General features: G+C 37.5%; 1 protein-coding gene across 5 annotated transcripts in view; it reads left to right on the top strand.

Annotated features, from left to right (window-relative positions):
* PIK3CG (phosphatidylinositol-4,5-bisphosphate 3-kinase catalytic subunit gamma) overlaps window positions 1-14,991 on the top strand; it is a 32,365-nt gene that overhangs the window by 5,158 nt on the left and 12,216 nt on the right. For 4 of the 5 annotated variants that reach the window (XM_045565457.1, XM_045565456.1, XM_045565458.1 and 1 more), the window contains exons 3-10: window positions 2,109-2,174; window positions 2,285-2,510; window positions 4,143-4,246; window positions 7,939-8,085; window positions 9,638-9,728; window positions 10,557-10,687; window positions 11,696-11,807; window positions 13,040-13,197. In XM_045565457.1, coding sequence (XP_045421413.1) covers window positions 2,109-2,174; window positions 2,285-2,510; window positions 4,143-4,246; window positions 7,939-8,085; window positions 9,638-9,728; window positions 10,557-10,687; window positions 11,696-11,807; window positions 13,040-13,197 — 1,035 coding nt within the window. Of the gene's footprint in view, window positions 1-2,108; window positions 2,175-2,284; window positions 2,511-4,142; window positions 4,247-7,938; window positions 8,086-9,637; window positions 9,729-10,556; window positions 10,688-11,695; window positions 11,808-13,039; window positions 13,198-14,991 lie in introns of those variants that run through there. The other variant, XM_045565460.1, reaches the window with a different exon arrangement.

Raw genomic sequence — 14,991 nt, 5'->3', positions numbered from 1 at the left:
ATTGTACTGCTTGACAAGGAAAAGGAAGTAAAGGAAGTGGACTAGAAATGCTGTTTTAGAGCACAGACCTGTTCATTCATTAATTCAACAACTTGTACTGAGAAGACTGGCATTAAATGAGTACACACACAAACAGATGTTTAATACCAAATTGTGACAAATGCTTTGGGGAAAACTGCAAAGTGCTATGAGAAAACAGTCAGGAATGTAGGGGACACTTAATATACACTGAGGGACCCAGGGACAGTTCTAAGTAGGTGATGTTTGACCTGAGATCTTTAGGATTAACTAGGCTAAATTTTAGACGCTAAACAGTCTAATCACTCTCTATATTTATAGGAAGTCCTTGGAGTTTTCTGACAAGCATTTTGGATATTACCAACTTTAACTCCGAATCTTCACCTTCCCATTAGTCAGATACATTAAATACATTATTTGACCTTTGCTTTCATCTATTAAATATATCCAATATTTTTTCTACCCACTAGTTCAGATACTGGCATAACACTAAAGAATTTTGGAATAATTAAGATCTTCGGTTTTCTAGTTCTCCATAACAAAAACAAAACAAATTTGCATGAGCTCTGTTCCAAATCGCAAGGCTACCATGAATTTTCACAAAAATACTTTGCAGAATTGGCAAACGAATAGTGTTCTTCTTGGAACTGTTTTAAATGAAAGAGGTCAATAAATAATATTAACATTGAATTTGTGGTCTTAAATTTATAGAAGAGTAGTCATTTGTAAAACTATTTGAGACATCTTCAGCTCATGGTTAAATGACTCATTCCAGATCAAAATGGTGTCTTAGTTGAGATCTGTATTGTCTTTAGAGAAGTGAAACATGAAGAGGGTCAGAAAGACGCATATTAGGGTTAAAAACGTAAAACATTTCTAAATTGAGTACTGGTGGCTAAATAACCACATTCTCAGAATTAAGGCCTCAGATGCAGCTACAAGGACACCTATTTGACCATACCTGTGAAAAGCACTTTTGAGAACATGGGTATAATTGAAACATTATGAAGTCAATAGTGATCATTTTCTAACTGGAAACCAAAGTAAGAATTGTAAATCCTACCAAGAAGCCCTCAGACCCTAAAATGTAAATTAGAATGAGAATTTGTTCTGTGGCCTGGAAAAAAAGGATAGACCATTTCTATTTATAAAGCGAATATTCCTAGATATTTAATTTTAAGCCTCTCTTCATGTTTATGTATGACATCTATCTTCTAACTTTATTTATGCTTGTATAATAATCCAAACAATATTTATTAGTCTTGCTACTTTAAAAATTACTATTTCAAACTTGCAGAAAAGTACAGAGAATAATGTAACAAATATTCATGCAACCAAGATTTAATCATTTTTTACATTTTATTGGTTTTTTTTCCTCAGTAATAGAGCTGTCACCTAAGTCAATACTCTGTACATTAGCCAAGTGGTATGAAGACTACTAACCACTAAAAATGAAGATCGAATTCTACCCAAGGAAGCATATAAAATCAGGGATTTTGGGACAAAAAGCTCTGTATATACCATAGGGTGGCAGGGTGGTAGTGATTGCTCTGTGTAGATTGATCTAGGCCAGTTGTTTATTTGCAGTGAGAACCTGTGACTTGCCAGTGAGCAGCCAAAAAGGGAAGCTATCGGGCTTTTAGGATCTTCACATCTAACAAATACTTTTCTCTAACATGTACTATACATTTCTCTCCACTATCCATTTTCTTTCTCATAACCTCACTTTCCTTCTACTTTGTAGATTTCTTATAGCCATCTCCATCATCCCCCTCCACCCTTCCAGTAAAACCAGTACACATTTAATTGGAGCAAATGCCCTCGCCTCTTCACCTTCCCAGCTATCACACATGACTGTGAGTCAGTTCTGGCCTCTAATCCCAGTTCTGTTATCAGCTGCTCTATGATCTCAAGCAAGTGGTTTATTCTGGTCCCAAGTGTCCTCGAAAAAAGAGGAGCTGAACCGGTAAGATTCTCATCACTCTAGCCACAAAGACCCTCTAAGCAGAGCACAAGTTTCTCTGGTTTCCTTTTGCTGATTCACCTGCAAAGAATGCAGTCTTACAAATGCTAATGTGTTCCTCCTTTAGGCTGTGAAATTTGAACCATACCATGACAGTGCCCTTGCCAGATTCCTGCTAAAGCGTGGTTTAAGAGTAAGTACTTCCACTTTGATAATAGCATGAAATTTTAAATCGACAGTCATTGACTGGTAGACTTAGAGCATTAGTCATAATAATCTTAACCTTCTTGTACTCACCCTCAGAACAAGAGAATTGGTCACTTCTTGTTTTGGTTCTTGAGAAGTGAGATAGCCCAGTCCAGACACTATCAGCAGAGGTTCGCTGTGATCCTAGAAGCCTATCTGAGGGGATGTGGCACAGCCATGCTGCATGACTTTACCCAACAAGTTCAAGTAATCGAGATGTTACAGAAAGTCACCATTGATATTAAATCACTCTCTGCCGAAAAGTATGATGTCAGTTCCCAAGGTACAGTGGCTTTATTTTCTTGGTTCTCTTTTCAAATGCCTTCATCTCCAAATGCCCTATAATTCTTTCTGGAAGCCAAGTTGCCTCTTCATAAAAGGCAGCCAAGAAACACATTCTTTAGTATTTTGTTTGCATGGAGTAAGTAAATTTAAAGTTCTCCTTTTACAAATTAATGATTTTTTTAACTATACGTATATGCTTAATGATGAAGTTATGACAATAGATGTTAAACTCTTTGAAAAATTAAAACATTATGCAGATGTAAGATGTATTCTTTAAGAACAGTTGTACACACACACACACAAGATTATTTCCAAATCTTTACCTTTTTCTCTGCATCTTTGAATATGTGCATATGGTTTCCAAGTTTTCAGTCTTTTCAAGCAATGAATTACTGAGAGGCTATTTTAAATTTTTTATATTTCTTCATATATATACATATATATATCAGAATATGTATATGTGTATGCATATACACACACAGTTGGTCCTCCGTTTCCATGGGTTCTGTATCTGTGAATTCAACCAACCACAGATCGAAAATATTAAAAAAATTGCATCTGTACTGAACATATATAGACTTTTCTTATCATTATTCCCTAAATAATACAGTATAAGAACGAATCCCCCATGGATATTGAGAGATGACTATATAGATATATACATATCTCACAGTTACACACACACTACCTCCTCTCTGAAGCCTTTTCCGGTAACCTCTATCCCTACCCTAAGAAAACTTGTCCTTGCCCTAGGAATATTAATCACTCCCTCTTTGTATTCCCATAGGTTTTGACTAACGCTACATTAAATTAAAGTCATTAACATATCTCTCTGGTCTGGCAAACTGTATGAACCTTGAAGCCAAAGGATATCTCTTTTTCATTTTTGTATACCTGGACCTAGCACTATGGCTCATTATATAGATACTTACTGATATACTCATCCAGTATTTTAAACTTCTGAATATTTTAAATTTCTACTTTTTCCCTTTGATTCTTTTTCACTGTGTCAGTAATGCTATCTCCTAAAAATGATAATGGTAATAGTAATCTTACTTTTATTTTTGTTTTAAGAAAGGGAAGCATTTGTACTGACCTCCATTCTATCTGTTATCCAGCGGGTAATTTTTAATTTATGTATTTTGCCTTTAGAATTTTGAGGCTGTCACATCTTCTCTGCACAACCTAACTTGCTCTTTCCAAAAGAGTTTACAAAACCCTAACCAAATTTCATTTGTTATTGTCTTCAAATGTCTGTTCCCCAAATCAGATGGCAGTTTAAAGTTTCAAATGCTGGAAAGAAAACTATAGTATTGATTCCTTAGCATCACCCTCAAAACGTCCTTTACCTGATCGTTTGGCATCTGCGTGCCATCCCACATGTATTCGCATATTTCTGTCCCCTGTTGTAGTATGTGTCCGTGGTTGTGTTGCTCATGGTAAGCCTGACTTACCTCACCACTTCAAATGGGTAGTTCCTCAAAGGCAGGGCCCTATCCTCTTTTCTCCTGCACCACACCAAAACAAATACCTAGAATGCTGGGAATAAGTATGCTCTCGGGAAGTGTTATAGATAATATTGATAATTTCTTGGACTCACATCATTCTTATGTACTTTTGACAATTACAGTTATTTCACAACTGAAGCAAAAGCTTGAAAACCTGCAGAATTCTAATCTCCCCGAAAGTTTTAGAGTTCCATATGATCCTGGATTGAAAGCAGGAGCACTGGTGGTAGGTATCGCTTGGATGTCTCCATGTGGTCTTTTTCTCTTGAAGATGTCTAGCATGCTTTCTAGGGCCCAGGCCTTAGAAGCTAATGTTTGTGTAGAGACAGGGAAGCTGGAGAGTCTGTGGACGGGCTTCTGTCAAGCCCTTGTATAATCATAGGCTACTAGAAGACTCAGCACCAGGTAATTTCCATTTTATATTGCTTTAAATCAGCTTACTGAGGTATCTTTGACATACAATAAAATTTGTCCATTTTAGCATACAAGTCAATGAGTTTTGACAAAGGTATGCAATCATATAACTACCACCACTGTCAAAATAAAGAACATTTCCATAGAAAAGTATAGAAAAAGTTCTCTTATGTCCCTTTGCAGTTTGTCCTTTTCCTCTTCCCATTCCCCACCCTGAGCAATAAATCTACTTTCTAGCATATAATTTTGCCTTTTCAAGAATTTATTAAGTGGAATCATGCAGTATATAGTTTTATATCTGGGTTCTTTTACCTTGCATAATGCTTTTAAGATTCATTCATGTTATGTATGTATCAGTAATTTATTCCTTTTTATGACTGAATAGCATTCCCTTGGATGGATATACCACTTTTGTTTTTTATTCATTTTTTTTGAGTAAATATTTAACAGTGAGATAGTTGGGTCAGATGATAAGTGTGTGTACAAGATACTGACGAACTGTTTTTCCAAAGGGCTGTACCATTTAAACTCCCACCAGCAATGTATGTGAGTTCCAGTCGTTCTGCATCCTAGCCAACACTTGTTATTATCAGTCTTTTTAATCTTAGCCATTCAAACAAGTGTGAAGTGGTATCTTACTGTTGTTCTTATTTGCATTTCCCTAATCATGTTGAACAGCTTTTTGCGTGCTTATTTTCTTCTTCTGAAAATTTTCTATTCAAACATTGCACCCATTTTTAAGTGGGTTGCCTTATTTTTATTTATGAGAGTTATTTATATGAACTGGATACAAATTCTTTATCAGGCATACATGTTACAAATATTTTTTCCCAGTCTGTGGATTGCCTTCTTATTTTTTTGAAAGTGTGTTTCAAAGAGCAGAAGGTTTTAATTTTGATTAAGTCCAATTTAAAACTTTTTCTTTCATGGTTTGTTGTTTTAGTGTCTTATCTAAGAAATCTTTGTCTAATCCAGTGCTTTCACCTGGGGTGATCTCCCTGTCCTCCAAGGACCATTTGGCAATGTCTGGAGACATTTTTCATTATTATAACTGGGAGAATGTGACTGGCATCTAGTGGGTAGAGCCCAGGAAAGCTGATGGATATCCTATGAGGTACAAGACGGTCCCCTATAACAAATTATCCAGCCCAAAATGTCAACAGTGCCGAGGTTAAGAACTCCTGGACTAACTCAATGTGATGAATAGCTTTTCCTAGAAGTGTTATGGTTTTAACTCTTACATTTAAGTCTATGATCCAGTTTCAGTTAATTTTTGTGTGTGGTCTGAGATAAAGATCAGAGTTCATTTTTTATGTGACTATTCAGATTTTCTGGCACCATTTGTTGAAAATGCTATTCTTTTCCTGTTTAATTACCTTGGCACCTTTGCCAGATATCAACTGACCATATATGTGTGGGTCAATGGCTAGATTCTCTATTCTGTTCCATTGATCTAAATATCTGTCCTTGTGTCACTACCACACACTCTTGATTATGTTCAAATAACAAATGACTTCCTGTATGTGGACTTACACATACAATAATATACTTCCATTAACTCCCCTGTATCTTTGTACTATTTTTGTACATTTCATTTTTGTGCATTTCATTTCTACATATGTTTTAAACCCCACAATCCATTATTATTTTCGCTTTAAACAGTTAAAAATAGATTTAACAGTCTTCATAGATTAATTTTTTTTTTTTTTTACTGTTTATCCATGGTATTTACCGTTACTGGGTACTCTTCATTGCTTTATATACGTCTAGATTTCCATCTGGCATCACTTCCCTTCAGCCTTTAACATTTTCTGTAGTGCAAGTCTGCTGGCAATAAGTTCTTTCAGCTTTTGTTTACCTAAAATCTCTTTATTCTGGCCTGGTATGGTGGCTCATGCCTGTAATCCTAACATTCTGGGAGGCTGAGGCAGGAGGATTGCTTGAGGTCAGGAGTTTGAGACCAGCCTGAGCAGGAGTGAGACCCTGTCTCTACTAAAAATAGAAAGAAATTAGTTGGACAACTAAAAATATATAGAAAAAAATTAGCCGGGCATGGTGGTGCATGCCTGTAGTCCCAGCTACTAGGGAGGCTGAGGCAGGAAAATATTTTCCTGGAATATAGAATTCTAGGTTGACTGGTTTTTTTTTTTGTCTTTCAGTAGCATTTTTTTCTGGCTTGTGTATTTTCTGATGATACAACTGTCGTTCTTATCTTTGATTCTCTCTACATATGTCTTTTTTTCCGCAGGCTGTTTTTAAAATTTTCTTTTATCACTGATTTTCAGCAATTTGATTATGATGTGCCTTAGTATGGTTTCCTTTATGCTTAGTCTACTAGGGTTTATTGAGCTTCTTGGATTTGTGAATTTATAGTCTATTAAATTTCGACATTTTTCAGCCCATATTTTTTTGTTCCCTCTTTCCTCTCCTCTCTTTCTGAGACTTCAGTTATAGTATTTTAGACTGTTAGACTGGGGGCTCAGTCTGAATTACTGCCCCCAGGCAGTAATCTGGGGCAATTATAGGGATCACCTCTTTTATCTTCCTTCTCTCAGGGGTCACATACCTATACTGCCTGTTGTCCAATGTCTGAAAAGAGTTTTTTCATATATTTTGCCTAGTTTCCTAGTTGTTAATGGCAGAAAAGCAACTCCTGTAGCAATGAGTTAAGCCTCATGGAAAGAAAGGAAATTTCCTCCCTTGCATGTTTGATTTTGTATACAATTATCAGCAAGCTGGCCCTATAGGAAAAGCACCAACTATCCACTGTCCATCGTTTAAAGATTGGTAGGTATTATGATATATTAATACAGCTCCAAATTGTGTGTGTGTGTGTGTTTTAAGACCACATCACAGTTTTGATCCATGGTGAACTCATCTTTGGCTAAATCTCCTACGTTTTTTATTTTTAATTGGATGACTGCTAAGCCACATTTCTCCTACCTTGACTTTATTTGAATGTGTGAGGGGTTTTCCTGAGGGGTTACTAGACTTAAGTGCCAGATATTTTCACTCATTTCTGTTAAATTTCATCTTGTTGGATGTAGCCTATTGCATCTGATTCTGTAATAATAGTGTTTTAGACATTGTACATTAGAACTCTTTTCAAATTAAATCTTAGGAAGGAAGCCAAATATATAAACAGATAATGGCAAAGTTGCTCTCTAATAAAGGGGATATGGGAGTTCCAGAATTCTGTAGAAGTGGGGCGTGGAGAGTGTGGGATCTGCTGTACCTCTTAGGTACTTCCGCTGCCTCTTACACTTCCTTGGAATGTAGTTTGAGAGCCACTGGTTTAAGTGTTGTGAATTTGCTCACACATAGCATTTCTAGATTTGATGAGAACACCTTCTATATTTTTACCCAAATATTGAAAATGATTTTCCAGCTATGACTTTGTCCTGGTTGTTTATAGTGATGCTTTGCAAGAGAATTGCCAAGTGTCTCCACCATGTATATTCATTATTCATTGTGTGCAGGAAACATGTGACCACTTTCTTACAGATTGAAAAATGTAAAGTGATGGCCTCCAAGAAAAAGCCCCTGTGGCTTGAGTTTAAATGTGCTGATCCTACAGCTCTATCAAATGAAACAATTGGAATTATCTTTAAACACGGTGACGATCTGCGCCAAGACATGCTTATTTTACAGGTATGCCAATGCTAAGGAGTTGTTTTCAGTTATCTGAAAAAATACTTCTGTAGTAGATCTAAAACATGCCTTCTACTGATTCTATTCTGTTCTCTTCTTTCATATGATGAACAGTGATCCAAGATTACATAATAGGGTTTTCTCTTGGGGAACATGGCTGTGGACCATTAGATATGCAATGTAATGAGCATCACAGTTCTGTCCATTTCTTCCAAGATGCATATCCAACGTTCCCGAACAGCCAGATATACTTCCCTCACCTAAATTCTTTTTCTATACCCCATCCCAAGCTTGAAAACATAGAATATAGCCATATTTGCACCAGCACCCACTTTATTTCTGTTCATAGACATGTCTACACGCCCATAGGCAGTCTACTTAGATGTGTCTCCTCTGATACACATACACAAACTCAAGTGAATGATTTGATGGGAAGGAGAGAGAAGATTATCAAGTAGGTAACTGGTGAAATCATGCAGGAAAGTGACGAGAGTGAACATATTTTTAGGGCAGAAGGTGAATAGTGAAGGTATCAGTGCTAATTGTTTTCGTATTTTTCTAACATTTCTGGATAGACTTTAGTTTCACAAATCTGTAAAGTAATATTCTCCAGATTCTAGTTTTTCAACATTGTAGAAGTAGCTATTTCTAAAACTTAATATGGTTTATTTAAAAAAGACAAACCACATTGATTTAATGGTAGCCTATTTAAAAACTGGTCATGTTTCCATTCTAAGTTTCTGTTTTTACTTATTTCTATTATGAAAACAATAATACCTTTGCTTTACTTCCATTTCAAGAAAGGTATGTGTATTTTCCAGGAAACATTTTAGAAAAGAAAAAAAGAAATCCTTCAAACCTTTTACAAGTTTATTAAATTTCAAACAAATCTGTAGAATCTTTTGAATTATTTGAAGATGGGTACTTTAAAAATACAAAAATCCCTCTGTTGTTCCTCTCAAAGTTTTCCCTTTCCCCTTATGTATTTTGTTGTATTTATTTATTATAGGCACACAGTTTGGCAGCTAAGGACGAGTTATTTAAGCTCCTTAAGCCTTTGTTCCTTCACCTGCAGAATGGGAATAATAATCCTACCCACATTATGGGGTAATCCAAGGATCACACATAAAATAGCACTCAGTAAATGTTAACTATCATTACTACCATTTCTGTTATTGCTGCTCTGGTTGTAGACTTAGAATGGTAAATATGTATAAGAATGTTAGTATTATTGTGGTAACATATACATAACTAAAGTTGAACATTTTAAACAGAGAGATGATGAACAATGGCTAAACCCTACCCCAAGAGCAATTCACTTATCCTCTTCCCCAAGGTACATTTCAGGGACTGAAATGAACAGGCTTGCAAAGAAGGGAAATTTTAGAGTGCCAGGTTGATCAGCAAAAGTACAGTTGTCACTTACATATTTTACATCTACTTCTATATTTTGTGTTAGCAGATAAGATTACCATTTTTTAAGGGAGAAGACAAATATATTAAATAAATATATATACTCATAATAGAAACATTTCTGTGTTTTGATGCCCAGATTCTACGAATCATGGAGTCCATTTGGGAGACGGAATCTTTGGATCTGTGCCTCCTGCCATATGGCTGCATTTCAACTGGTGACAAAATAGGTATGTGGTTACCTCAAAAGATGACTATGCCACTCAGCTACTTTTAAAAGATTACAATTCCTTCAGTGTAGGCACTTAGTAACTAAAACATCACAATTATAATCTATATAAAAAGGAAGAAAACATTTCCATGCTGGTGAGTGTGACTCTCAATTTAATATGGATATGTTGAAAATACACGAACACATGATTCAAATCCTTGTGACCATACATGGAAATGATTTTTGGTTTCGTTCCCTCCTCTTTCCTTCTCCACCTCTAAACTTTAACTCATTTCATTACACATTAAACTTTTCTCTCACAAATAACATTTAAAAATAGATGGAAAGATCTGTCACTTATTTTAATATTCCAGAATTCACATGATCAAAGCTATTACACACTCCACTCTTAGGTACTTTTATAGACATTCAACATTAGTTTCAAACATATGTTTATTCAAGTTTCTGATTTGAGAGATTTGAGAACAACAAAATCATTTACATCTGACCGTGTAATTTAAAAAAGGAAAAGACACAAATTGCCCTGTGAAGAAGGATATGCTCAGCGCATAAATGCTTTCATTTATTACTGCTCAAAACCAGGCCTTTCCTCTTGTCACTCAGGGGTGTTGAAAACATATCCCACACAACTTGCCTATTTTCCTCCTTTTCTTTCTCTTCCTCCTAAGAAAACCAACAGCCTGGACCTGAAAAATAGCGGGCTGGTTTTTAAAAATTAAAAATTAAAAACAAAACCTCTGCCTTCCATTCAACAAAGACATAGCCATTCCTCCTCCGGGTCTGGCGCTAGGCCCCAATCTCCATCAAACTGTGCATCCTCACGTAGGAATGATCGAGATTGTGAAAGACGCCACGACAATTGCCAAAATTCAGCAAAGCACGGTGGGCAACACAGGCGCGTTTAAAGACGAAGTCCTGAATCACTGGCTTAAAGAAAAATCCCCTATTGAAGAAAAGGTGAGCTCATGCTTTTCTCTACTTTAAAGGCTCCTTTACGAGTTGTCATGTTGTCATTCAGGTAGCAATAATGGTTGCAGGTTTTCAAAGGACCTACCAACGTCTTGCCTCCTGACATATTGGTAAAGTCCTTTAATCACAAAGTGAAGGGGTTTTAAGAGCTTTCCCGTGGTGGTGACATAGCAGATCTGTGTAAAACAGAGGCACTCAGTTCAGGACTCCTGGAGCATTTGCTTCTCTTTTGATTATCAGGCAGGCTTTGCTTAAAATTTGGTTCTGTAAAATAATGTCGGCAATTTTTATGGCTATCTATTTTTGTTGTTCAGCCGAAAGATTAAGCTACTACGTATAAATTCTTTCCTACCTGGGAAATACAAAATACCTGATAACGTAATTTATAATTTACTACTGCACTCTAATCTAAATGGTAAATCATGGGTGCTGAAAATGTCAGTTCCACCATTCCTCTGCAGTGCACATGCTGAATCCTTCACAAGCTGTGTGGTTAGGCTGTTTGGCTGTCGTTTCAAGTTCTGCTGCACAGGATTAGCACTTCTCATTTGCATGGTGAGCAGCCTTTTGGGGAGGAAATATAATTAGTAGCACTTATTAATCTGTTATACATGTGGATTTGTGAACCCATGCATACTCTAAGCGGTCACAAACAAAACATATGTTCACAAACGAAGGAGAAAGTACTATGGGTTCTGTATAGTTGTTGGCAAGTGGTGCGTGGGGAGGAAGCGAACCCTTTCATTAAATTACTGTTGCCCTTTGACTCTTGTTTTCCCTGCATGCTATTGTGATCCACTGAGTCTTCACCTAAAACATAAGCAGAGCGGTGAGAAAGTTGGCACTTAATAGATACATAACGCTAATGAAATCAGACACAACTAACTTGCTCTCTGAAAATGTTTTCCAGAACAATGTCTTTTTGCAAGTCATTTATAGATTCATGCTGCTTTTTGTAGTTAGAAGACAAGTAATATTCAGATGCATTTTAATTAGTTTCAGGCAGCAGTGGAGAGATTTGTTTATTCCTGTGCAGGCTACTGTGTGGCAACCTTTGTTCTGGGAATTGGCGACAGACACAATGACAATATTATGATCACAGAGACAGGTGAGTTTACTTACTGCAGAATGATTTTCTTATTGTGGTAAAATATACATAACATAAAATTTACCATTTTTAAGTGTACAGTCCAGTGGCATTGAGTACATTCACATTGTTGTACAACTCTCACCACCATCCACAATTTTTTCATCTTCCTCAACTGAAACTCTGTACCCATTAAGCACTAATTCCCCATTCCCCTCTTTCCAGAACAGAGTAATTTCGAAATGCAGTTTAAGGCTGGAGCACATATTTAGAAATCATTATTCTGTAGGGACCCTGATGCTGCCATCACCCTAGAGAGACCACCCGCCTTGAGGACCGAGGTGTGTGCGAGAAAAGAAGAGGCAGGAAATGAGAGTGAAGAAGGCATAGTTAGCGAGACAGCTGGGAAACGAGGAGAGGGCCATATCCCAGAAGCTGGCGAAGCTGGGAGTGACCACCAGTGTCAGATGTAGCAGAGAAGCAGCAGAAAGAACTCATAGATATCCTTGAATCTGAACTGTTTTGCTTCCCTAACCTACCAGCTTCAGCAGTTTGCTGTTCTCTCTGACAGTGGTTAGTAATGGCCACCACACCATGAGATTTTTCTCTATGAATGTGGACCATTATATGAGTAAATTCTGGACAAAGCACCAGAGGGGGGCCAACTGCTCACTCCCTGGGAGAACCAAAAGAGAGAATGGACGTATGGACTATAGAAATGATACAGGGCTAAACAAATGAGAGGAGATGATGGCAACTGTGGTGGTGATGCTGGTTCTGGTAGAAATTGACCCAGAGGAGACTCATGATTTATTTCCATTGTGCTACTCAGAAGAAAAAGGTGAATGCCCCTCCCCTACCCAAGCAGAATGAAACATCAGTCTGTCCTGAGTTACTTAAAGAGCATAAGAGAGTCGTAGGCATAATGATGACATACTGGCCAGAGAGTTTTGATTTATGTTTCTAAGAATAATTTTGAGATGCAACTTTTTTATGGCATTTGGCTGTCATGTAAAGAACGCCAGACGGATATCAAAAACATACTTGGTTCAAAGAATGCTTTGTGGCTACTACTCTTCATATACCTGCTGAGACGAAAAATATCACAAGCTGACAAAACATTGTAAAAAACATGCTTTCTCACCCAAGGTAGCTCATTTTTAGGCAACTTCAAAAATATTTCAAGAAACAAAGAAAATTTATTACATGTGTTTATGCCAGTTTAATGATATCAGACATTTTCTTCTCTTAAGGAAACCTATTCCATATTGACTTTGGACACATTCTTGGGAATTACAAAAGTTTCTTGGGCTTTAATAAAGAGAGAGTGCCATTCGTGCTAACCCCAGACTTCCTGTTTGTGATGGGAACCTCTGGAAAGAAGACAAGCCCACACTTTCAGAAATTTCAGGTAAGCCACCTCCCTCTCCATCGCCTGCTCAGAACACCACCCCCGCAGATGGTACCTGCAGCACACAGCAGCCCTCACCTCCGGCTCCCTTGGAGGCCTGTCTAGCCTCCATCTCACCCCTTCTGGCATGGACAACACGATTCCTTCCCCAGGTGCAAAATGATGCTTCTCAGTAATCCTCCCACCTAATACCAAACAGCAAGTAAAAGTATTCCATAAGCAGTGGGACTGGCAAATAGGGAACACCAGGATGGCAGTGCCACTAAAGAGAGGGCTTTAAGGAAGGGCACCTGGTGAGCACTGTAGCCACTGGATGTTTATCTATTCAAGACTTCAGCTAGAAGACTCACATTTTACACATATTTTTCAGGACTCTCAAACAACTGTGAGCTTCTCTTGATATTTGCTACAAGTGTGCATTTATCACATAAACACAGGGAATTCATGTCACATCACCTATGCTTGTCTCATTTTTGTAAAGCATAATCCCCTCCCTCATTTCAAATCTTGTCCATTTGACCACGGATTCTACCAAGAGCTCTGGTTTCTCCTGCTTAATCCTGTAAACAAGCTCTGACATGAGTCTACCCATCTCCCTGGGAGTGTTCAGTTTCTACTTGCTTTTCCATTCCTTTCTGGACTATATCCAGTTTTGCCTATCAAATATTTCAAATACCCAACAAGAAAATTTTACACTTGCAAAGTTAATAATTATTAATAAACACAATTCAGAGGAGTTGTAACTGCTACTGTAATATACCTGTTTTATAGCAATACAAACACAAAACAGAGACAAAGAGTAATTATTTTATATGTACATTTGCCTTGGGTGCCCTTTAAATAGCCACCGCCCTTAGTACATCCTATGTAGGCTCTGCACTCCACATCTCAGGAACAAGTCTTTTTCCTGAGTCTCTCCTTGAGTCCAGTGTACCCTTAGATGACACGGGCCTCAAAGTTCAGTGGAACAGGAACTAGGACGCATTGTTTTGGAACCTGTCTGTTTTGTTTGTTCTCCTGGCTGTTTCTCAAGTTGATGATTACAAGACTGACCCTCCCACTGCTCCAGTGGTGTCACGGAAACGGAGATCTCTGTGTCCAGATGATCTTGGGATTTTTAGTGTATGTTTTCTGCATAAACTCAATTGGGTTTCAGACTGTTTCCAGGGACTTGACACATTTCAGTCCTGTTTTTCTTTAAAGTTAAAAATCACATATTTTGACAACTTCCTGGAAGAGAAAAATGATTCTCAAAAAAAAAAAAAAACCCTGGAAGAATTTCACCATTTAAAGTGGGGGAAACACTCAGTTCTCCTTTCCTGGAAGTGGGACTAGCTTCGGACAAACACAGCAGCCATCAACTACAACAAAGAATCAGACAAACGCAAAGAGTTTGGCTTCACTGACAGGCTCTCCTTTCTGTATAAATATTCTCTTCCTTTTTGCCAGTGATTTTCCTGGAACAACTGCCCATCTGTCCTGTTGCTGATGATATTCCCATAGTGCCGATGTCACCCCTTTAGCTTTCTATATTGTTGTTGTTAAGTTTCAAAATATTCTTTCATGGAAAGATCTGCGGTGTTGGGAGGCCGGAGAGAGGTTGCCTCCCTCTACAGGCAGCTTCCACCCAGAGCAACAGATCTTTGCAGTGAGCTTTTGCACAGTCTGTCCTCCCAGTCTGGGAGCATTTCTCCATCCTTTGTGACCAAAGCTTGTTTCTGAAGCCATTAAAACCTCTTTCACTAACGTGACATCTAGACAGTGTGCATGACTAAAAACACACTTTTGTAAACG

The sequence above is a fragment of the Lemur catta genome, chromosome 11 (assembly GCF_020740605.2).
Source record: "Lemur catta isolate mLemCat1 chromosome 11, mLemCat1.pri, whole genome shotgun sequence".
Classification (NCBI taxonomy): Eukaryota; Metazoa; Chordata; class Mammalia; order Primates; family Lemuridae; genus Lemur; species Lemur catta.
The sequence above is the reverse complement of the archived record's forward strand: the minus strand, read 5'-3'. Positions and strand labels throughout refer to the sequence as shown.